Source organism: Dendropsophus ebraccatus, chromosome 1, assembly GCF_027789765.1.
Source record: "Dendropsophus ebraccatus isolate aDenEbr1 chromosome 1, aDenEbr1.pat, whole genome shotgun sequence".
NCBI lineage: Eukaryota > Metazoa > Chordata > Amphibia > Anura > Hylidae > Dendropsophus > Dendropsophus ebraccatus.
Genome location: NC_091454.1, coordinates 103043201 through 103067705, shown reverse-complemented (window position 1 = coordinate 103067705; position 24505 = coordinate 103043201). Strand labels below are relative to the sequence as shown.

General features: G+C 45.3%; 1 protein-coding gene across 1 annotated transcript; it reads left to right on the top strand.

The window, feature by feature from the left end:
- The first annotated feature begins 1937 nt into the window (after positions 1-1937).
- SMIM30 (small integral membrane protein 30) lies at positions 1938-5343 on the top strand. Its single transcript, XM_069956040.1, has 3 exons — positions 1938-2035; positions 2138-2193; positions 4984-5343. Exon 3 carries the CDS (start codon positions 5009-5011, stop codon positions 5192-5194), a length of 186 nt encoding a protein of 61 aa, XP_069812141.1. The 5' UTR covers positions 1938-2035; positions 2138-2193; positions 4984-5008; the 3' UTR covers positions 5195-5343.
- Positions 5344-24505: the final 19162 nt, after the last annotated feature.

The following is a 24505-nucleotide window of genomic DNA, read 5'->3' as shown; positions in this document are numbered from 1 at the left end:
TTCTATTAAACAGAGCGATAATCAGCCAAATTAGGCCCTGACCTAAAATCATCGGCCGCCAACCGTGCATCGCTATGTGTAATAGCTATGTGTATAAGCGATGCGCAGCCGACAATTGCCCAAACAGTAAATACCTTACTTGTCCCCGCTCCCGGTGTTTTCCTGCGTTCTGTATGCGTCTTGGCACTGCTTGTTGCAGCTACAGAGTGGCCTGTCTGAGCTGATACAATCACTGTCCGGGGCCGTGATCTGGGCCTATGAGACAAACAAATTAGCATCACAGAAAATAGAATAGGCTTATCCCTGATAGTAAATTGCACTTTAAATAGATCAGTATATTACTGCCATAGCAGAGATAGACCACACACAGAAAAATCCCCTGTGGATAAATCTCCCCCTATATTTATACACCAGCCAGGCTACAGCATTTGGAGAAGAGTGGTGATTAGTGACATAAACGATGAGCTGTCAACAATAGGAGGTAAAGAGAGGCATATCAGGAGTTTTCTAAAAATAAAACATGAGGCCGTCTACAGGTATAACTATAGTAGGTGAGATGGGAATACTCCAAGTACTTCCATTCATGAGTTTACACATTATTTCGTGGCTTGGAGTGGTGTTAGTCAGTATGTGGTGGTGTTAGCCAGTATGTGGTGGAATTATTTGTTACTTTTATCTGGTACTGTGTGTTATTGGCCTTAGTATACTGGATTAGGTCAGTAATAGAGATGAGCGAACCGGGTTCGAGTCGATCCAAACCCGAACATTCGGTATTTGATTAGCGGGGGCTGCTGAACTTGGATAAAGCTCTAAGGTTGTCTGAAAAACATGGATACAGCCAATGACTATATCCATGTTTTCCACATAGCCTTAGGGCTTTATCCAACTTCTGCAGCCACCGCTAATCAAATGTCGAAAGTTCGGGTTCGAGTCGACTCGAGCATGCTAGAGGTTCGCTGATCTCTAGTCAGTAACAATATGGTGGTGATGGTAGTGGTGTGGCGGTAATATTTCCTTCCTATATACTAGTATTATTGGCAATATTGGTCTCAGGATAAAGTAACAGTATGGCGGCAATATATATGGTGATATTTTCTCTTCCTATATGCTGGTGTTATTGGTAATGTCTGTCTTGGTGTATATATATATATATATATATATATATATATATGCAAAAAAGGGGTCCGTGGAGCCTCAGTTACGAGTCTCAAAACACGGGAATAGCCAGATATCCCTCTCTCCAGAGAAGGAAGCCCATTGCCAAGGGGTGCCTCCTAGTGGGGAGAGCACCAAACCACCCTGATACGTAGTCCCTCAGGTCCTCACTCTGTTGCGAGCTTTAGGACCTAAATAGGGAAACACCAGGGTGGCCCCTGTGTATATATATATATATATATATATATATACACACACACCCATAGCATCACTTGGTCATGAACGGAGGGAGGGAGGGGCAAGTTGACCTCTCGCACCAGGGCCCAGTAGACATTAGCTACGCCCCTGCATGGTACTCTGCTTCAGGTGCCATAAAAATCTGCATTTATCTTTGGAAACGTCTCTTAATTTCCGAGGACTGGATTTATATTTTGCAGACACCCAGGGAGGAGAGGTATGCAGCTGCACTGAGTTAAAAGGCAGCAGGCTGATAAGCACACTGCTGAGCTAAGTCTTGCTACATACATAACCACATCCGCTATCTCCACAACAAAGGAGGGAGTATAATACAGACTGTGCTATTGTCACGAATTCCAGCATATCTTTAGCACTGCCAGAACAGCATTTGGTCTGCTATGTTCATGAACAGGTGCTAGCTTCATTATAAATAACAATGAATCATCAGGCACAGCAGCATGTCTCCTGCAGCCTCCCACATTACTTATAATGGTATTCTGGGCTGGCTAGACACCAGGCATCATGGGATTTGTAGTAGAAATCACTTCCTCCTTCCAGCACTTCCTGACTGTGATGAGGAAAGAAACTACTGGGCTTGGTGTTTGTGCTGCTACATAAGTTTCTCTTTGCAGATTATTTTGTGGTATAGCTACATTTTGTAATGTTTGGAATACAGATGATTTGATTTGTCTTTCTAAAGAGTTATGCGCAGCTGTTATTACAACACTGTTTCTCTCATTTGTAGCTGCTGGCTTCCTGCAAGCACATGGGAGGGGGCTGCTGCTCATCTCACTAACATAGGTGGGTCTTCTTACTATGCACTTTTATGTGGTTGTCAGTTGTGCTATAGTTTTGTTAACTGTATCTATGTACGAATATAGAGCCCTTGGATACTTTTTGTTATTGTCTATAATTCTGATGTGCCTTTCACTACTTGATGCAATGTATTTTCACAGTAATACTATATATCATTATCTGTATATGGTACCAACAAATTCTGCATCACTTTATATGGTGCAGTACGTGTATGAGTAAAATCAACCACAAAATGCTTGTGTTAGGATACATTTACTCTGCATTCGCCTTGATTACAACCTGCCTATTGACTTTGAAGGTATAAACACACAAACCGTATACGCATCGTATTTACTGCTGCGATATGCAGCAAATACGCAGCAGATTAGATCTAAATAACTGAACACAGCATCAAATCTGCACCATCAAATCTGTTGCAGATCTGCTGCGTATACGGTGTGTGTGTTTGTACCCTAAGGCTGGGTTCACACTACGTATATTTCAGTCAGTATTGTGGTCCTCATATTGCAACCAAAACCAGGAGTGGATTAAAAACACAGAAAGGATCTGTTCACACAATGTTGAAATTGAGTGGATGGCCGCCATTTAATGGCAAATATTTGCTGTTATTTTAAAACAGCTGTTATATTGAAATAATGGCCGTCATTTACTGTTATATGGCGGCCATCCACTCAATTTCATCATTGTGTGAACAGATCCTTTCTGTGTTTTTAATCCACTCCTGGTTTTGGTTGCAATATGAGGACCACAATACTGACTGAAATATATGTAGTGTGAACCCAGCCTAAGGGTACAAACACACAGACACCGTATACGCAGCAGATTTGATGCTGTGTTCAGTTATTTAGATTAAATCTGCTGCAGAAAATATGCTGCGTATACGATGTGTGTGTGTGTGTGTTTGTACCCTAATGGATTCTAATTGTGACAGAGTTTGGTTCAATTCGTTTATGTATATTTTGTAATGTAGACAGTTTTTGTGTGGGGCTCTGAAACATGGCTGACCGTGGCTTCGGCTCAAAAACTGCATTGGAGCTCTCTTAAAATAGTGCTGTGTGTGTCCAGTCTCAAGGAGCCTCTAGGGTAAATTCACACATACTTAATCTGCTGCTGATTTGATTTTGAGGATTTAACCATAGCTCAAATCTGCACCATCAAATCATCAGAAAGTTAAGTTCATGTGAACATACGCTTCTCTCTTGTCTCTTCTCTTTTTGGATTAATCTCTTAATCTAAAATCATTACATAACTGCATAGCTTCCTCTTAAAATGGGGTTAAGTATTTTTTTAAAGGGGTTATCCAGCACTACAAAACCATGGTCACTTTCTTCCAGAGACAGCACTGCTCCTGTCACCAGTTCAGGTGTGGTTTGCAGTTAAAGAGGTTGTCCAACATTTTTTTCATATTGGAAATGCAAATAATTTATAATCAGACCCTTTCCCTTACGGTACTATTACACGGAACGATAATCGTCCCGATTCGGCCGATTATCGCTCCATGTAATAAAGACAACACTCAGTCAATGATCGTTGTGATCAGCTGATCGTTGATATAGGTTAGAACCTATAATTGTCGGGCGCTGACCACGCATCACTACATGTAATAGCGATGCGTGGGCGGCGACTGATGATATACATTACCTATCCACGCTCCAGGGCTGCTGCTGCGCTCTACTTCTCCCCGGGTCCCGTGCGCTCTAGCTTCAGAGCATCCTGTCTGAGCTGACAGGCCGCTCTGAAGCTACAGCACTCGGGACCCTGGGAGAAGCGGACCACAGCAGCAGCCCTGCAGCATGGATAGGTAAAGTATACCGTTTAAGCAAGGGCTGCAAGGGCATCGGTAACAATGTCCTTGCAGCCCTTGTTAAACGATTATTGGGAAGTGTAATAGGCCCAGTAAAAAAGTGATCTGCTAGATCGGCGCTCGTTTACAGTTGTTATCGGGCCCCGGGCCTCCTCCTCTGTTGCTGCTTTTTGGATTTGTGTTTGTTTACATAAAGAACTTCCAGGTCAGAGGGGTCAGCAGTGACATCATAGCTCTGCAAGCCTGTAGCGCCCCCCCTCCTCTCTGAATATAGCTCTGCCTCCTCTACCCATAGGCAGGGAAATGTCTGTATTACTACAAGTGTCTTTTGAGCAGCATGGTGGCTCAGTTTCTGCCAATTACTTATGTTATCAAATCAACTATTTTTTTCACTCTTTTATCTGTTGTAGCACTACAAACCCCAGTACACATGTACATGTTAGGAGTTGGAGTCCTGGATTACATATACACTACAGTAGCCATCCTACAGGTGGGCGGGGTCTCAATGAGGCAGGATTCTGGTACCTCAGCAAGAAATAGATAGAATGGTGACTGACATGAGGTGAAGCATCCTCTCTCCTCTCCATATTACACACAGCAGCGCTTCCCTAACACTGTACATATTAACAGTACAATAGTAACAATATAGGGGAGGATTTATCACAGCTTGTGCAGAGAAGCAGTTACCCATAGCGACCAATCAGATTGCTTCTTTCATTTTTAAAAAGGGCTTGAAAAATGAAACCTAGAATCTGATTGGTTGCTATGTGCAACTGCTTCCTCTTTTCCTCTGCACAAGTTTTGATAAATCGCCCCCTCATAGTTCCTTTATTTACCGTTTGTAGCTCCAACCTATGCTGCAGTGCAGTACAGAGATTGTAGTCTGTCATTCTGTCCTTACTGCTGCAGTTTTTTCTGGGCTCAGATGTCAGTACAATACGTGACACTTTGTCATTTTCTATCCTATACAGAAATTATCTTCTTCGTCAGAACTAAATGGCTTTATCTGGACCAGACGGGACCCTTCAAAATGTGTTTATATCACTAATTTTGCTACTCCCTGGAGTGAAAGCAATGGATGAAGGGGATGCCATAGCAATGCTGCTTGGAGCAGTTATTGTGGGCATTGGATTTTGTGCTTGTTTAGGGTACTATGCTAGAAAGAGAGAAGGGCAGTACTAAGAATTTGTATTGTATTTTGAGTTTATACAATTATTATTCAGAATGATGTCTATATTTCTTTTTTTTTTTTTTTTTTTTATAAATTGTAAATGAACTGCCCATAAAGTACAAATAAAGTGATCTCTTTTCAATATGGATATGAAATAAAATTTCATGGTGTCTGTCTTCATTCTACGTCATTATGTTTTAGGCAATTAAAACACATTAAAGAGTATATAACTTTTTAATGTGTTTTAATTACCCTTCTGCTCCCTTCCCCTGGAAGTATTAAAATGCATGCATTTATACCTGTCAACCATGGCCAGCACCATCTTGTATTGATGACGTCTTCACAGAGGGGGTCTCCTACGTTGTCAGCTTGCTCTGCTATGATTGACTGAACAAGCTGTCAGTCATCTGACACTCTTCAGCCCCCTCTGCAACACCAGCAGATGACTCACAGCTTCCTCAGCTCTGATCAAGCTGTCAGACATCTGACGCTGCCAGGACAGGAAGCAGGAAGTTCGTAGAGAATGAGGCTGCCGACCAGAGCTCCGGGGACACGCGATTGGCAGGAAATCCAAACAAAGACCCACGAGTAATGGTAAGTATAAAAAAATGTTGTAATGTATTTAAAAATTTGTCTGTGCTCTGGGGGCAGGACAGTGCTCCAAACAACCTTACCAGATAGAGCACTACATTAAAACTGCACAGGAACGGCAGTTACCTTACCTTCATCGTCAGTGCCAAGTGCACAATAGGGACATATCAGCATGTTAGCTTCATCTGACCTGCTGATAGTTACCCTTTTAATAACATGGTGTAATTACCATTGTCACTCATATGCTGCTGGCTATGGTGTTAATCTAGCTCCTGAATGTGCATTATACTGCTCCCTGCGCCATAGAGTTACATCTCATATAATGGGTTAATGAGTTGCCACACACCTAACAAGTTTTGTGTAGGGTGAATATGACATACAAGCACATTGTAGTGCATTAATTACACCATCATCCCCTTACCAATCATTTACACCCACACCTCATCCTCAATTATTTATAGTGCATCCCCACTTATTGCCAGGGTGAGGTACTGGTGCAGTATAAAGGATGGAGGTTAATGGTGGAGGCTGAAACCAATTGAATACATTTAGATTCAGGGGCAAATTATCTTCACCCCAGACTAGGCACTCTGTACCCCTCTCTTCACTAATTTTTCTCCCTATCCCTTTGGCACATACCTGTGGCTATAGTCTCCTCCATAGTGCAGACTGTACAGGACCTGTGGTGACATCATGGTCACATGTTAAGGTCCTTCAGCATGTTCTCTAACATTACTGAATTGTCTCCTGGCTGCAGTTTTACCTTGAATTGTTTAAAATTGTGGTTAAAAAAAAAAAACAAAAAAAACATTTTTTGTTTTTTAAATCATGGCAAAACGACAACCAAGAGACAATACACCACTGAAAGTATAAGTCTATTTGGGCAGCCACGGGCCCCCAGGAGCTGGATGAGGTTTGCTACACAACTCTGTAACATTACTTGGTGGTTGAGTTGCTATGTTTCTTAACACCTTAACAACAGATAATGGATATACCCATCATACGCCTCTGTTAGGAGGGTACAGAGAGTGCTCACAACATGATCCCTCTCTGTACCGGGCCACTCTAGGCTTTTATCTACAGCCAAGGACTGTGGCTATGAGCCAATGCAAACTGATTCTTCGCACTGGCTAATCAACTATTCAAATGCTTCTGTCAAAACTAAAAGCGTCATTTAAAAGCCGGTAAAAATACATCAATCATTAGTGGTGTTATGTGGCTCCTACTGTATTGAAGAGTTAGTGAGGAGTTGTGCTTTAATCTAGCACATCTCACCACTCTTCCCTCCCTCTTCTCCATGAATAATCAATGCTGCCTGGCCTACTGCTCACTCAGCTGCCAGTCAATATCTTCCAACAGAGGACTGATCTATAATCAGATATATTTGTGTTGGAGCTCTGGTCAACAATTTGATGGATCCAAACCAGCATGGCTTTACTGCGGGCTAATCATGTCAGACTAATCTCATTGATTTATTTAATTATGTAAAAAAAGTGCTGGATGAAGGTGCCGTGGATATCTGAACTTCAGCAAAGCCTTTGATAGAGAAGCTGATAAAGAAGTTTGAGAAAATTTGACCTAATCTCTGGATAGTTCAGTGGATTTGTTGTTGGCTGAAGGATAAATATCAGAGGGTTGTTAATGGTGTATATTCCGAGCAGAGACTGGTTACAAGTGGTGTGCCACAAGGGTCTGTTCTGGGTCCTATTCTTTTTAATATGTTTGTAAGTGACATAGGAGAAGGTTTGGTAGGTAAGGTTTGTCTGTTTGCTGTGCAAACGTGTGCAATAGGGTTGATATTCCTGAAGGTGTTAGTAATATGGAAATGATTTAGGGTTGCTAGATAAGTGGTCCAAACAATGGAAACTACAGTTAAATTTTTTCCAAATGTAAAATAATGCACTTGTGGAAGAGGAATCCCTTACCTGAGAATCTTATCAGTAGTTCTGTGTTGACAAAGATTGCAGAGGAGAAGGATTTAGGGGAAGTGATTTCTGACACCATTAAAATGAGACACAAGTGCAACCAGGCGGTGGGGAAAGCAAATTATATGCTGGGCTATATAGCTAGAGGTATAACCAGTAGGAAGAGGGAGATTGGGACCCTGCTGTATAGAGTTCTGGTGAGACTACATCTCGGAATACTGTGTACATTTCTGGAGACCTCCCCTACAATACAAAAGCATATTAATAAAACAGAACAAGACCAAAGATGGGCTACAAAAGTGGTGGTAGGTGTCAGGCATAAAACATATATCAGGAAAGACTTAAGGATTTGAGTCTGTATAGTCTGGAGGAAAGAAGAGAAAGGGGAAGATGATCGAAACCCTTAATAACGTTAAATTACTAAATAAGGTTCAAGAGGGAAGTGTTTTAAGAAAAAAAGTGTTCAAGAACAAGAGGATACAGTGAGATGTTAATTTGGGGAAAGATCAGAAGCATTGTGAGAAAATATTACTTTACTGAAAGAGTAGTAGATGCTTGGAGCAAACTTCCAGCAGATGTAGTTGGTAAATCTACAATAATAGAATTTAAACATGCCTGACATAAATATAAATATATATACACTCACCGGCCACTTTATTAGGTACACCATGCTAGTAACGGGTTGGATCCTCTTTTGCCTTCAGAACTGCTTCAATTCTTCGTGGCATAGATTCAACAAGGTGCTGGAAGCATTCCTCAGAGATTTTGGTCCATATTGACATGATGGCATCACACAGTTGCCGCAGATTTGTCAGCTGCACATCCATGCGAATCTCCTGTTCCACCACATCCCAAAGATGCTCTGTTGGATTGAGATCTGGTGACTGTGGAGGCCATTTGAGTACAGTGAACTCATTGTCATGTTCAAGAAACCAGTCTGAGATGATTCTAGCTTTATGACATGGCGCATTATCCTGCTGAAAGTAGCCATCAGATGTTGGGTACATTGTGGTCATAAAGGGATGGACATGGTCAGCAACAATACTCAGGTAGGCTGTGGCGTTGCAACGATGCTCAATTGGTACCAAGGGGCCCAAAGAGTGCCAAGAAAATATTCCCCACACCATGACACCACCACCACCAGCCTGAACCGTTGATACAAGGCAGGATGGATCCATGCTTTCATGTTGTTGACGCCAAATTCTGACCCTACCATCCGAATGTCGCAGCAGAAATTGAGACTCATCAGACCAGGCAACGTTTTTCCAATCTTCTACTGTCCAATTTCGATGAGCTTGTGCAAATTGTAGCCTCAGTTTCCTGTTCTTAGCTGAAAGGAGTGGCACCCGGTGTGGTCTTCTGCTGCTGTAGCCCATCTGCCTCAAAGTTCGGCGTACTGTGCGTTCAGAGATGCTCTTCTGCCTACCTTGGTTGTAACGGTTGGCTATTTGAGTCACTGTTGCCTTTCTATAAGCTTGAACCAGTCTGCCCATTCTCCTCTGACCTCTGGCATCAACAAGGCATTTCCGCCCACAGAACTGCCGCTCACTGGATGTTTTTTCTTTTTCGGACTATTCTCTGTAAACCCTAGAGATGGTTGTTCGTGAAAATCCCAGTAGATCAGCAGTTTCTGAAATACTCAGACCAGCCCTTCTGGCACCAACAACCATGCCACGTTCAAAGGCACTCAGATCACCTTTCTTCCCCATACTGATGCTCGGTTTGAACTGCAGGAGATTGTCTTGACCATGTCTACATGCCTAAATGCACTGAGTTGCCGCCATGTGATTGGCTAATTAGAATTTAAGTGGTAACGTGCAGTTGGACAGGTGTACCTAATAAAGTGGCCGGTGAGTGTATATCCTAAGATAACAAGAAATGAAATGCGAAAACAGCAGACTAGATGGACCAACTGGTCTTTTTCTTCTATTTTTCTAGGACTAGGGATAAATCACCAGGTCTGATCAGCAGCTGAGGACTACTGCCAATAGCAGACACGGTACGATTGCTGCACCTGCTACTTAGCCATTTAAATGCAGCTGTCAAAACTAACAGCTGCATTTAAATGGCCTGTCCCCCTCCCCCATTTAAGGTTGTCTAGTGGCAAGATGGCCCCCCCCCCAATGCGATTCTGGAGGGGCGATCCCTGCATGTTTCCAGGTCCAGGCTCTGCTCTGCATTGGCGCTCATCCTGGCTTGGCAATCCATTGCTCTGGGCTCCAGCATGCAAGAGCAATAGATCACTAATCTCATTGATCTATGCAGTACATTGATGAATGCAGTTATATTAGAAGTCCACCAGGAGGACTACTAGTTAGATTTTCATTAATAAAAAATCCCCCTCCATTAATAAAAGTTTAAATCACCCCCTATTCCCATTAATAAAAATAAATAACTAAAAAAAAACATATTTGGTATCCCTACGTGTGTAATTGCCCAAACTATTCAATTGTTTCATTACTGATTGCACACAGTAAACGGAGTAAGTGCTAAAAAAAATCCTAAAGCACAAACTTTCAATTTTTTTGTCAAATCACATCCAGGAAAATTGTAATAAAAAGCAATCAAAAAGTTGCAAATATGCAAGCAAAGTACCGATAGAAAGTACAGATCATGGCACAAAAAAATGACACCACAGCCCCATAGACCAAAAATAAAAGCGTTATAAGGATGGCAATAGAGCAATTTTAAGAACATTCAGTTTTGTTTTACTTTCTAAATAAGTTTAAATTTTTTAAAAGCTGTCAAATACAGTAATTTTTATTTTATTTTCCGGCATATAAGACGACTTTTTAACACCAAAAAATCTTCTTAGAAGTCGGGGGTTATCTTATACGCCAGACATGGTCGTCCCATACTGTGGGGGGGGGGAGCTAAAAAAGGCCCAATCCCCAGCATATGGGTCGACCACTATAAAAAACCCAAACATTTAACTCACCTGGGCCTGTTCCCGCCATCAGCGTGCCTCCCGTACCTTTCCCGGTACACTACCTGCGCCGGAGACGGAGATCGCCGAACCTCTCCCTGGCAGTCGAGCAGGGCTGTGGTGAGGCAGGGGCAGGGGCGGTCTTGGCATTTCTGGGGCCCCAAGCGAAGTTATGTCTGGACCCCCCCCCCCCCTCAACATGCGTTCCAAAACAATAGACCACTGTGTGTTGCCCCCAGTAGTATATACCCCTTGTGCGCTACCTCCAGTAATATATACTCCTTGTGTGCTGCCCCCAATAATATATACCCCTTGTGTCCTGCCCCCAGTAGTATATACCCCTTGTTTGCTTCCCCCAGTAGTATATAGGCCCCTGTGTGTTCCCCCAGTTATATATAGCCCCCCTTGTGCTCCCCCAGAAGTATATAGACCTCCTGTGTGCTGCCCCAGTTGTATATAGACCCCCTGTGTTCTGCCCCCAGTTGTATATACCCCCTGTGTGCTCCCCCACTAGTATATAGACCTCCTGTGTGCTGCGCCAGTTGTATATAGACCCCCTGTGTTCTGCCCCCAGTTGTATATACCCCCTGTGTGCTCCCCCACTAGTATATAGGCCCCCTGTGTGCTCCCTCAGGGGTATTTAGCCTCCCTGTGTGCTCCCCCACTTGGATATAGACCTCCTGTGTGCTCCCCCACTTGGATATAGACCCCTGTGGGCTCCTCCAGTAGTATATAAACCCCCTGTGTGGTTCCCCCAGTAGTATATAGACCCCCTGTGTGCCCCACCAGTATTATATAGACCCCTTGTGTGCTCCACCAGTTATATATAGACCACCTGTGTGCCTCATAAGTAGTATATAGACCCCCTGTATGTTGCACCAGTAGTATATAGACCCCCTGTGTGCCCCGCCAGTAGTATACAAACCCCTGTGTGCTCCCCCAGTAGTATATAGCCCCCCTGTGTGCTCTCCCACTTGGATATAGACCTCCTGTGTGCTCTCCAAGTTGTATATAGACCCCATTCTGCTGCCCCAAGTAGTATATAGACCCCCTGTGTGCTGCCCCCAGTAGTATATAGACCCCCTGTGAAGCCCCAGTAGTCTATAGCCCCCCTGTGTGCTCCCCGTTATATAGCCCCCCTGTGTGCTCCCCCCATTTATATAGACCCCCGATGTGCGCTCCCCCAGTTAAACAGACCCCTGTGTGCTCCCCCTCCCATATAGTATATAACACAATAAAACAAACACATACTCACCTGGGTCCGGGCGTCTCCTCTTCTCTTCACTCTTGTGGCCACAGGAAGGGTTTTCCCTGCGATCACAAGAGGCCGCACTCCCCTTGTGCTGGCACCAATGCTCCAGTGATGTCACTGGAGCGCCAAAACCACAAGGACAAAGCTGCCACTTGTGACCGCAGGGAAAACCCTTCCTGCGGCCACAAGAGCGACTGACAGGAAGGGAGCCAATGTCTCCCGCCCTGTCAGTGCTGCTGCATGTAACTATGAGCGCTCATTACGAGTGCTCATAGTTACAGTTCAGATGGCAGCAGCGAAAGGGGCAGCGGCCCTGTCCAGCGGTCTTGAGCATAAGAGTGGGGCGTGGTGGCCCCCCTGGATGTTGGGGCCCCCAAGCGATCGCTTGGGTTGCTTGGTGGGCAGGGGTTAAAATTTTCCGTGTATAAGGCGAACCCCTGACAATCTTATTAAAAGTCAGGGGTCATCTTATACGCCCAGTCGCTGATACGCCCCGAAAATACGGTATATAACCTGCATATCGTTGTAATTGTACTGACTTGAGGAACATAAATAACTTGTCAGTTTTACCCTAGGCAAAATGGCGTAAAGATGAAAACCCCCGAAATTAAAAGCATGGTTATTTTCTTTCATTTTATTTCGCCACGCTAAAAAAAAAATTCTGGTTTTGCGGCATATTTTAGAGAAAAAATTAAGTCTGTCATTGTAAAGTGCAATTGGTGTCACAAAATTGAGGGCTCAAGTGGGTCTGTAGGTGAAAAAAATGCAAGAGCTATAGCCTTTTAAACACAACGAGGCAAAGCATAAAAGCATAAAAATGAAATTTGGCCTGGTCATCAAAATGTTAAAGAGTACTTGTCATTATAGTTTATAAAAAAAAAAAAAAAAACAGATCCTGGGCTTACTGACAATCTTGTAATATACTTTAAATATTTTGGCCACAAGGTGTTTTAAACCTAGCCTATACTTTCTTAAATCAGGGGTGCTGTTTGCATTATGCTTTATTCACTGTTATTCACTATTATTAGAAAAAAAGAGTCAAGACACAGGACGTCTCGGCCCCATGTGCCACCCGAGCAAGACAGTCATTTGACTGACAGCCCTGCCCATCGCTCATCTGTCTCCCTGTCTGCAAACTGCAGGTGCGGGAGCAGAAGCACTTTCCCCAGACCAAAAGAAACAGGTTGGTTTGTGTGGCGGGGAAAACTTGTACCGACAAGTGGCGGGGCTTACCGGTAAGTGGCAAGGTGTACTGGGGGGGTGTACCAGTGGGGCTTACCAGCAGCAGGGGGAGTTACCATTATAATTGAATCCCACATTGTGCTGTCGTCCTCTCTGCACTAAAAAAATGCATCTGAACACAGAGTTGACAGCAATACAGGCTGGGATATGCAGGTCATTGGGCCTTCACACGTGTAGGGTATGTCATTTAATGAGTATTTGATGAGAGTGAATGCCATAAAGGTAACCAAGGAGATAGGGGAAATATCTGGGCACCAAAGCTGCACAATGCAGCTAAAATCGGCAGACAGCAGCCAAAGAGGTAGCCCTAACTGTATGTGAACTTTTTCTTTCTTTTTTTTAATATGAAATGACAAGTAAACTTTAAGTATAAAAATATCTTAATATGTTTGGTCCAATGCTAAGTAATCTCAAAGGGAGATGTAGACAGTAAATCTGTGTACTTGAAAGGGAACCCACAAGAAGTAAACTTTAAAAAGCACAGGATAGGTTGATGAATGTTTTAGTTATCCTTTTAACTACAAATTGAGCAGCAATGAAGCAAAAGTATCTTTTTTTTTTATTTAGCCTTATAAAAGATAGTTAACCATTCTTAGCATCAGTGTATTATGTGAGGCAGGCTAATAATACTTGTCCCATATTTTCTTTTTTTCAAATTAGTTCTAGTAAATCCCATTATAGAAGAACCTAAATACAGCAAGGTTATTATTTTAATGTTGCCCTTTTTCTCTCAGTGGCCTAATTGCCTTCTACTTTGAAACGTAAGAACAGTGCTAAAGAATCATTTTGAGTTTCAGGCACACACAAAATTCATGGTCAAAGTTTGGGGAAAAAAATATTTCCTTGCTTGTAGAAATTGCTTAGGCCCCGTTCCCACTGAGCAAAGCTAGCGGAATTCCGCGACGGAATTGTCCGCCGCGGAATGCTGTTAGCCTCCCGCTCATAATGGGACTCTATGGGAGGCGCGCGCTGCTGCTCTGTCCGTCGCGGAATTCCGCTAGCTTTGCTCAGTGGGAACGGGGCCTTAAAATCAAAGGCATAAGGTAGAACACAATGTTATGACTTGGAACAACCTAATATTTTGTATACAACCTAAATGGAAAAATATAGTGCTCCACACTGTGCACTACCACACATCTGTACAGTGTGTGGTCACCTATTTGACAAGGAAATACGGATCATAACTAAAATAATACTAATAATAACATAACCTCTTACTGTACAAGCCTCACCACAGTTGATATTTTACAGAATGAAAGCTGAATGAGTCTTGTGTCATGGTAACTGTAAAGCATCCTGAAAACATTCATGTGCTGGGTTGCTTTTCATGTAAAGGAGGGCTCACTCTCAATGTTGCCTAACAACGCTGCCTTGAAAGAAGAATGGTATCTAAACATCCTCCAAAATTCAACATCTCCCAACAATCCAGGAGCAATTTGGTGATGAACAATGCCTTTTTCAGTATGATGGAGCACCATGTCACACTTCAAAATTAATAACTAGGTGGCTTGGTAAACAAAAGGTTGAATTGCAGGTTCATGGCCAGAAACTCCTCAGATCTCAATACCATTGGAAACCTGTGGTCAATCCTTTAAAAGCAGATGGACAATCCAAAACACTTTCATTATGATAAACTTCAGACACTAATTAGGCAACAATGGACAGAATTTAGACCGAAACATTAGTACATTCGGACCTTTGTGCCCAATCAGAAAGGAGTGGTCTAAGCAAGTCTAGAGTTGAACGAAGTATTTGATTCCTGAGATCCCACATATTTCCTTGCTCTACCCTTTTGGAAAGTCCTGTCATTTTTATAGCTATCATCAACAGGGAGATCATCACTTCTTGAGCCACAGGCAGAGTGAGTGAGAACCCAATTTTTTGAGTAGCTGGAGGACCCAGACTAAGAAATTGCTAGGCTGCCTGAAAAAGGTTATTTATTTATTTTTGCTGTTTTAAAGGCTATGGGCACCTTTGAGAAGGAAAATAAATATTTTGACATATGTTAATGGATACCTTAAAGCTAAAGCTGCATGATATTTCAGGTTGTGTTCCATTTTTAGAAACCATGATTACTGGTTTGTAACCCTGATGCAGGGCTGGGAGAAAAAGTAGACAGGGGTAGGCGATGGCTTAGGGCGCCGAACGACAGGGGCGCAGTCTGTATAGGAAATTAATTAATTTAGGGTTAGGGAGCACACAGGAAGGATTAGGGAGCACACAGGGGGTCTATATATAACTGGGGCAGCACACAGGGGTCTATATACCACTGGGGGAGCACACAGAAGGTCTCTATATAACTGGGACAGCACACAGGGGTCTATATATTACTGGCGGAGCACACAGGGGATCTGTATACTTCTGGGGGAGCACACAGGGATCTATATACTTCTGGGGGAGCACACAAGGGATCTATATACTACTGGGGGCAGCACACAGGGGTCTATATACTACTGGGAGAGCACACAGGGATCTATATACTTCTGGGGGAGCACACATGGGATCTATATACTTTTGGGGGAGCACACATGGGGTCTATATACTACTGGGGGCAGCACACAGGGGGTCTATATACTACTGGGGGAAGCACACAGGGGTGTAAATACTACTGGGGAGCACAAAGGAGGTCTATATTCTACTGGGGGCAGCACACAGGGGGTCTATATATAACTGGGGCAGCACACAGGGGGTCTATATACTACTGGGGCAGCACACAGCAGTGTACACTATATTAGGGCTGCACAGAGGGGCCTTACTACTATACTGGGGCACAGGGACACCTTAAAACTATGGGAGCACAGAGGGGTGTAACTACTATAAGGGGGTACAGGGGACATAACTACTGAATGTGTTGAAGCCTAAAATGTTTCTCTGGCAGATTTTGAAGAGAAGATTCACAGCCGGGGGAAGACTTCAAGGTGGCGCACGCTGGACAGAGAAAAGAAGAGAAAGAAGAGAAAAAGACAGACTCTGATCAGAGAAGACAACACCTGTCAGTCAATCGATGTAACTGATGTATTGATAGTGGTCATGGAGTGGCGGTATTATGTAATGATGTCATTGGTGATATCTTTTGAGGCAGTGAGCAGTTTTGAGGCAATATGTAATCCCTGTATGGTGGTAGGAGGGTTATAAGATAACTACCATATGCATTGGGGCACTTAATACAGTGTGGGGGCACTTCCAGGGCGTTATACTGTGTGGGGAGCACCGATTCTGATAACGCTGAGTTCAGGGTGGGGGGGCATTTGTCTTCTCTGCCTAGGGCACCAAAACTCCTTGTCCTGACCCTGCCCTGGTGTATGTTCTTCCCATGCTGGATGTGGATTTTATATATCTAGGAAGCAGCTGCACTGACTAGCTCTTAAGTGTCAGTACAGCTTCATCCTTGTAATTCTTCCCAATTCTCCACTCACATGTAGACATATGCTGACATAATGCTGATGAGTGTGTAAGATCTCATTGCAAATGCTGCAGTCAATCACAGGCCACAGTGTTCTCCTGCAGAATACTGCTTAGGCCAGTCACTGTATTTAGAACCTCTTTACCAGGGGAAGCATGCCATTCAGACAAGTAAATAATGGCAGTGGGGAGGAGCACAGCAATGTCACTGGACTCTGCATGAAGATGGCAAGTGAGTATACTGTATTTTGATATTTTAGAACCATAGCCAGCTGCATTTTTTTGTCCTAGATAACCCCTTCAGGGTAGAAACTACACCGCAAATCTGCAGCAGATTTCACGTTGTGATTTTGCAGCGAAATCTGCTGCGGATCCCTTGCCTGTCATTTTCAATGAGAATACATATTCCCGCTCAGCCAATCAGTAAGCTACGGTGGGGCAGTGCACTGATTGGCTTAGCGGAACGTCCAGCTGGTAAGCCCAGAAGCAAGCCAGAGCGTGGAGCAGGTACAGTATGAACTGGCTGGCAGGGGGTTAAGGATAGAACAGACAGGTGAAGAACTAGTAACTATGGAGTCACAATGGAGATGCTACCTACAGGAGTAACCTGACCTGGATACTGGGGATACAACCTAGAGGTGGAACCTTGCAATGGGGCATACAACCAACAGGGGAGAACCTGTCTACTGGTGCTGCTTACCATGAGGGGCCTTTCTACTGAGAATACTACTTCTCAGTAGAGATGCTACCTACAGGGTGGTCTTAACTAATGGGTATGATACCTACAGGGGGTCTGAACTAATGGGGATGCTACCTACAAGGGAACCTAACAATCGGGGATGCTACCTACAGGGGGAACAGGGTGAGATAACCCACAGGGCTGACCTGGCTAATGGGTAAAATTAGCTACAGTAGGACCTTTTTAATCGGAGAGATAACCTACAGGGGAGACATGGCTATTAGTCAAAATTACCTAAAAGGGAGACCTAACTACTGATGGAAATTACATATGGAGAAGACCTGGCTAATGTTAAAAAATAACAAAATTGCAAATACAATTGCCATCATGTCTGAACAACCAAAGCTTTAGCTGTCCAGGTATAATAGGAATTGTCTGCAACAGCTGCAGGGCTGCAGTTTGACTCCCTTGACCTAAAGACTGCCCTGACAGCAAGTACTTAAGCAATCTATATCATAAAACGAAAGTCTGTTTGTCTGTCTGTCTTTCTGTCTGTCTTTCTGTCTGTCCGTCTGTCCTCTATAGACATCCACACGCCTGAACCGTTTGACTCCAAATTTGACCCACCGATACATTGGGTGCCTGGGAAGGTTAGAGCGGATTTCCTGTCCTTGTCTACAGGTGTGTACTACAGGTGTAGAGGACCCCAAAACTATACACTACAGGTATACAGGACCCCAAAATAATACACTACAAGTATACAGGACCCCTAAAACTATACACTACAGGTATACAGCCCCCCAACTATACACTATAGGTATACAGGACCACCCCAAAACTATAACGTACAGGTATACAGCCCCCCTAACTATACGCTACAGGTATACAGAACCCTTCCAACTATACACTACAGGTACACACGAATTCCACTGATTAACTCAGATTGAAGTTTCCTGTTTATCACCATTTGCAATGACAATAAACAAGGCCCAAGGCAGATCACTGCAGGTGGCGGCATAAATCTGGATTTTGCATGTTTTCCACATGGACAATTGTATGTTGCTGCTCCAGAGTTGAGATGATTGAACAGGGCCGAGGTTCAGGTTTGTACGAACCCGAACCATCGGCATTTGACTCCCGCTGTGTCAGCAACGGCAAACACAACCAGACAGTGGGCCCTGATCTAATCCCACTGTCCCTGCCTAATTGCCTCAGTCGACCCTAGGCGGTCGCGGACAACCACGAAGACGTTCCCTGTACTGAATACGTGGAACACAAAACACGACAGACGGACAAACACAATAAAGAGAAGTCAACAAGCCAGGTCAAACCACACGGGCAACGCAGTACAGAATCGGCAAGCAAAGAGTAGTCACAGGTCAGGCGGAGGGTCAAGAACACGAGAAGACAGGCAGAATAGGAAATAGGGCAGGGAACGCTGGGACGGAGCAGGGGAGCTGGGACTAGAACAACTAATAGCCAGCAAATACCAGCTGGCTTTCACATTACTTTATACTGGACCAGGAGCCCGGACCAGACACTGATTGGTCCGGTCTCCTGATCCAGCAATGACTGCAGCTGCGGTGCTGCAGACCAAGTGGCAGAGCGATCAGCCACTCAGTCCGCACGAGCCGCATCAGCTGCGCTGGCCGGTCAGCTGACTGACTGTCACGTGAGACCGCGGCGTCCCCGGTTACTAGGGACGCCGTCGGGTCTCCGTGACGTCACTCTGCTCCGGCGGGCGGAGCTCCGGCGCGTTCTCGAGCCGGCCGCCGGAGCAGAGGCCGGGGAAGACGCCGCAGGAGCCAGGTCAGGTGAGTTCCTTACATTACCCCCCCTCTTATGAGGGGCCTCAGGACCCTTATCCATTGGACCGGGTTTAGACGGATTCTGGGTATGAAATCGTCGGATCAACTGAGGAGCGTGTATATCTCTGACTGCCACCCATGTACGCTCCTCTGGTCCAAAACCCTTCCAGTGGACTAGGTATTGTAATGAACCCTGCACCCACCGAGAGTTTAGAATTCTCTCTACCTCATACTCCAGTTCACCCTGGACGACTAGCGGAGCAGGAGGAGGTGACGGAAACACTGGTGGCACATATTTTTTCAGCAAGGCTTTATGAAAAACCGAATGAATTCTTAAAGATGTAGGCAGTTTAAGTCTGAAAGTGACAGGATTAATGATTTCCAGAATGGTATATGGCCCGATGAATTTGGGTGCTAGTTTCCCGGACTGCACCCTTAGTTTCAGATTCTTGGTAGAGAGCCAGACTTTATCACCCACTACATATTGGTGGCCAGATATGCGTCTTTTGTTAGCATACTTTCGGTAAGATTCTTGGGCTTTAACCAAGCTCTGATGAGCTTGGGCCCAAACTGTGCACAGTTTCGAAAAAATAGCCTCAGCAGAGGGGTTTACAGACTCAGCGGAGTGAACGGATGAGTATCTGGGGTTAAACCCATAATTACAAAAAAATGGCGACATTTTGATAGAACGTTGCTCATGGTTATTGATAGCAAATTCGGCGAGGGAAATGAAATCACGCCATTTGTCTTGAGTATCTGACACAAAACACCTTAGAAATTGTTCCAGTGACTGGTTAACCCTCTCAGTCTGTCCATTGGTCTGGGGATGAAAGGCAGAAGAGAAGGATAACGAGGTACCTAATTTACCACAAAATTCTCTCCAAAACCTAGCAACAAACTGGACCCCTCTGTCGGAAACAATGTTCTCCGGTACCCCATGCAAGCGCAGAACATGATTGACAAACAGCGTGGCTAGTAAGCGAGCACTTGGGAGTTTACGTAGTGGGATGAGGTGGCACATTTTAGAGAAACGGTCCACCACCACCCAAATGACCGTCTTACCCCTAGACACCGGCAAATCTGTAATGAAATCCATGGATAAATGCGTCCAGGGTCTCGTAGGGACCGGCAGGGGATGTAATAGACCCTCCGGTGGTCTACGGGGAACCTTAGACCTAGCACAGATTTCACAGGCTTCAACAAATGATTTGACATCACGAACCCAGGTTGGCCACCAGAGGTGACGCGAGAGTAAGTACTTGGTACCTGCCACCCCCGGATGCCCTGCCAACACCGAACTATGGATCTCCTCCAACACTCGGAGACGAAGATTCGGCGGCACAAAGAGGAGGGATTCAGGTGTGTTATGGGGGGCAAGGTCTTGTGACTGCGCGATTAGTGTCACCAGGTCTGGTTGCAGGACAGACACCACCACCCCAGGCCGTAAAATCGTATCGACCTGATTTTCGGAACTGTCTTCGGGATCAAAACTGCGGGAGAGGGCGTCAGCCTTGATGTTGCGAGAACCAGGTCGATAGGTGATCTCAAAGTTGAATCTAGCAAAGAATAAGGCCCACCGGGCCTGACGTGGAGAAAGACGCTTGGCAGTATCAAGATATACTAAGTTTTTGTGGTCAGTTAATACAGTAACCTTATGCTTGGCACCTTCTAAGAAGTGCCTCCACTCATCAAATGCCATCTTGATGGCTAGTAACTCCCGATTACCAATATCATAGTTGCGTTCTGCTTGCGAGAATTTCCTCGAGAAGTACGCAACTGGCCTGAGGTTGGTAAGGGTGTTCGACCCCTGCGACAAAACTGCTCCCACCCCTACCTCGGATGCGTCCACTTCAACAATGAATGGGTGCTCAAAATCGGGCTGAATCAACACTGGAGCCTCTGAGAAACAGTGACGAAGTGTGTCGAAGGCCTTGATAGCCTCTGTGGACCACTGTGCCAGATCTGCCCCCTTTTTGGTCAAATCAGTAAGAGGTTTGGCTATGATAGAAAAACCCTTGATGAATTTTCTATAGTAATTAGCAAAACCTAAAAACCTTTGTAAGGCCTTCAGGTTGCAAGGTCGCTCCCAATTCTCAATGGCTGCTACTTTGATGGGATCCATACTAAACGAGTCAGGGGTAATATTATAACCCAGAAACGAGACCTTTTGAATACCGAACTGGCACTTTGACAACTTGGCACAAAGATTATTATGTCTCAGAAGCTCCATTACCATACGAACATGCTGCAAATGAGTCGACCAGTCTGAGGAAAAAAACTGAATATCATCAAGATATACAACAAGAAAACGACCAAGGTGTTCCCGAAAAATGTCGTTAACAAAGTGTTGGAAGACCGCTGGGGCATTACACAACCCAAAGGGCATGACGAGATATTCGAAGTGACCCTCTGGGGTGTTAAATGCGGTCTTCCATTCATCACCTTCCCTGATGCGAATTAAATTATACGCCCCCCTCAGGTCGATCTTCGAAAACCATTTAGCACCCACAATCTGATTGAACAAATCGGGGATTAGAGGCAACGGATGTTGATTTTTAACAGTGATTTTATTTAGTTCCCGATAGTCAATACAGGGTCGGAGACCCCCATCTTTTTTCCCCACAAAAAAGAACCCTGCCCCCATGGGGGAAGAGGAGGGACGGATATGACCCTTACGTAGACTATCTTTAACGTATTCCCGCATAGCTTCCCTCTCAGGGCATGACAAGTTAAAAATGCGACCTCGCGGGTATTTGACACCAGGAACTAAATCTATGGCGCAGTCATACGGTCTGTGGGGTGGCAACACCTCTACCGCTTTCTCATCAAAGACATCAGCATAGTCTGACAAAAATTCTGGAATTTCCCCTCCCTCAGGAGAGCATCCTGAGAGAGACACAGCAATACAATGAGAATCACATCCAGGCCCCCACCGGACCAGTTCCCTGCTTGACCAATCAAAAACTGGATTATGTGTCTCCAACCATGATAACCCCAGAATTACATCAGATGACAAATTCTGCATAAGAAGAAAATCAAGACTTTCAACATGGACCGACCCCACCTTAACTTCCAGACACGGGGTCACATATCGTACGTCCCCCTGGGCAAAGGGAGCAGAGTCTGCTCCAGTGACATTAACAGGACGCTGGAGCAGCAGGGGACATACCTCTAAACCAGAAAAGAACACAGGATTAATAAAATTTGCGGAGGATCCAGAATCAATCTGGGCGTACCCATTGATACTTTTACCTCCCACAAATAGAGAAATAGGTAACAGTAGCTTATTTTTGGAGGGTACCTGTGCGCCTGAGAGACCCCCTCGATAATCTCTCAGGCGCTGGAGTTTTCCGGCGGTGACCTCAGCCTAGAAGGACATTGTCGGATCTGGTGTCCAGTCTTCCCGCAGTAGAAACACAGATTATTCTGTATGCGATGGGCTCTTCGAGTTTTAGCCTCAGTAGTATCTACCTGCATGGGTTCTTCAGGTGTGGACAAGACAGGAAGGGAAGGTTTGGGGTGAGGAAACAGTGATTCAGGGTTTTTTGGTAGGTCGGGGGTACCTCTCTCTCTCTGTCGGTCCCTAAGTCGTCGGTCCACTCTAATAGCTAAGGTCATGCTCTCTTCTAAGGAGTCAGGAGGGGGGTATGCCACCAACATATCTTTCAGTCGGTCACTAAGGCCTGCCCGAAACTGAAACCGGAGGGCCGAGTCATTCCACATAGAGAGACCACTCCACTGCCTGAACTCTGAGCAGTACTCCTCCACTGGACGTCGCCCCTGTCTCAACCTAGTCAACTGACGCTCAGCATTGGCTGCACTGTCTGGGTCATCATAAAGTAACCCCAAGGCCGAAAAAAATTGGTCAGAGGTCTGCAGGTCAGGGGAGTCAGGGGGCAGGGAGAATGCCCACTCTAGCGGTTGCCCTTGAAGGAGGGATACGATGATCCCGACCTTCTGAGACTCGTCTCCTGAAGAGCGGGGGCGCAATCTAAAAAATAACTTACACCCCTCCCTGAATGCACGGAACCTGCTCCTGTCCCCCGAGAACTTATCTGGGAGCTGAACGGGTGGCTCAGGAGATGCTGGGGAAGTCACCGTGAGTTGTCGGGGTGTCGTCTCTTGGTTTTGGACCCTTACAGCAAGCTCCTGAACCATCGTGTTGAGCTGCTGCATTTGGTCCACGATATTAGACATGGCCGTCCGATTGTCCATGGCGGTAAATTTTAAGGCTGGCTATTCTGTCAGCAACGGCAAACACAACCAGACAGTGGGCCCTGATCTAATCCCACCCACTGTCCCTGCCTAATTGCCTCAGTCGACCCTAGGCGGTCGCGGACAACCACGAAGATGTTCCCTGTACTGAATACGTGGAACACAAAACACGACAGACGGACAAACACAATAAAGAGAAGTCAACAAGCCAGGTCAAACCACACGGGCAACGCAGTACAGAATCGGCAAGCAAAGAGTAGTCACAGGTCAGGCGGAGGGTCAAGAACACCAGAAGACAGGCAGAATAGGAAATAGGGCAGGGAACGCTGGGACGGAGCAGGGGAGCTGGGACTAGAACAACTAATAGCCAGCAAATACCAGCTGGCTTTCACATTACTTTATACTGGACCAGGAGCCCGGACCAGACACTGATTGGTCCGGTCTCCTGATCCAGCAATGACTGCAGCTGCGGTGCTGCAGACCAAGTGGCAGAGCGATCTGCCACTCAGTCCGCACGAGCCGCATCAGCTGCGCTGGCCGGTCAGCTGACTGACTGTCACGTGAGACCGCGGCGTCCCCGGTTACTAGGGACGCCGTCGGGTCTCCGTGACGTCACTCTGCTCCGGCGGGCGGAGCTCCGGCGCGTTCTCGAGCCGGCCGCCGGAGCAGAGGCCGGGGAAGACGCCGCAGGAGCCAGGTCAGGTGAGTTCCTGACACGCTGCCTTCCCTTTTTGTGGAGAAGATGGAGACAGCCCGAGTACGGCCTGTAAAACAGGGATACCTAGGCTGTATCCCTGTTTTCCAGCTGGTACTCGGGCTGTCTCCACCTTCCCCACAGAACAGGAAGGCGGCGGGAGTCAAATGCCGATGGTTCGGGTTCGTACAAATCTGAACCTCGGCCCTGTTCGAACATCTCTTCTCTAGAGTTGTATCAGGTAAAAATCTTTATGTCAATGCACCTGGCAATAACACTGCCAATGTTGTATATAACCAGGCTGTATACAACCCTGCCAATGTTGTATAAATCCAGGCTGTATAAAACACTGCCAATGTTGTATATAACCAGGCTGTATGTAACACTGCCAATGTTGTATACAACACTGCCAATGTTGTATATAACCAAGCTGTATGTAACACTGCCAATGTTGTAGATAACCAGGCTGTATATAACACTGCCAATGTTGTATATAACCAGGCTGTATATAACACTGCCAATGTTGTAGATAACCAGGCTGTATATAACACTGCCAATGTTGTAGATAACCAGGCTCTGTATATAACA

Excerpts from the sequence above, each read along its gene's own strand:
- SMIM30 (XM_069956040.1), top strand. The coding sequence starts at position 5,009 with ATGGCTTTATCTGGACCAGACGGGACCCTTCAAAATGTGTTTATATCA.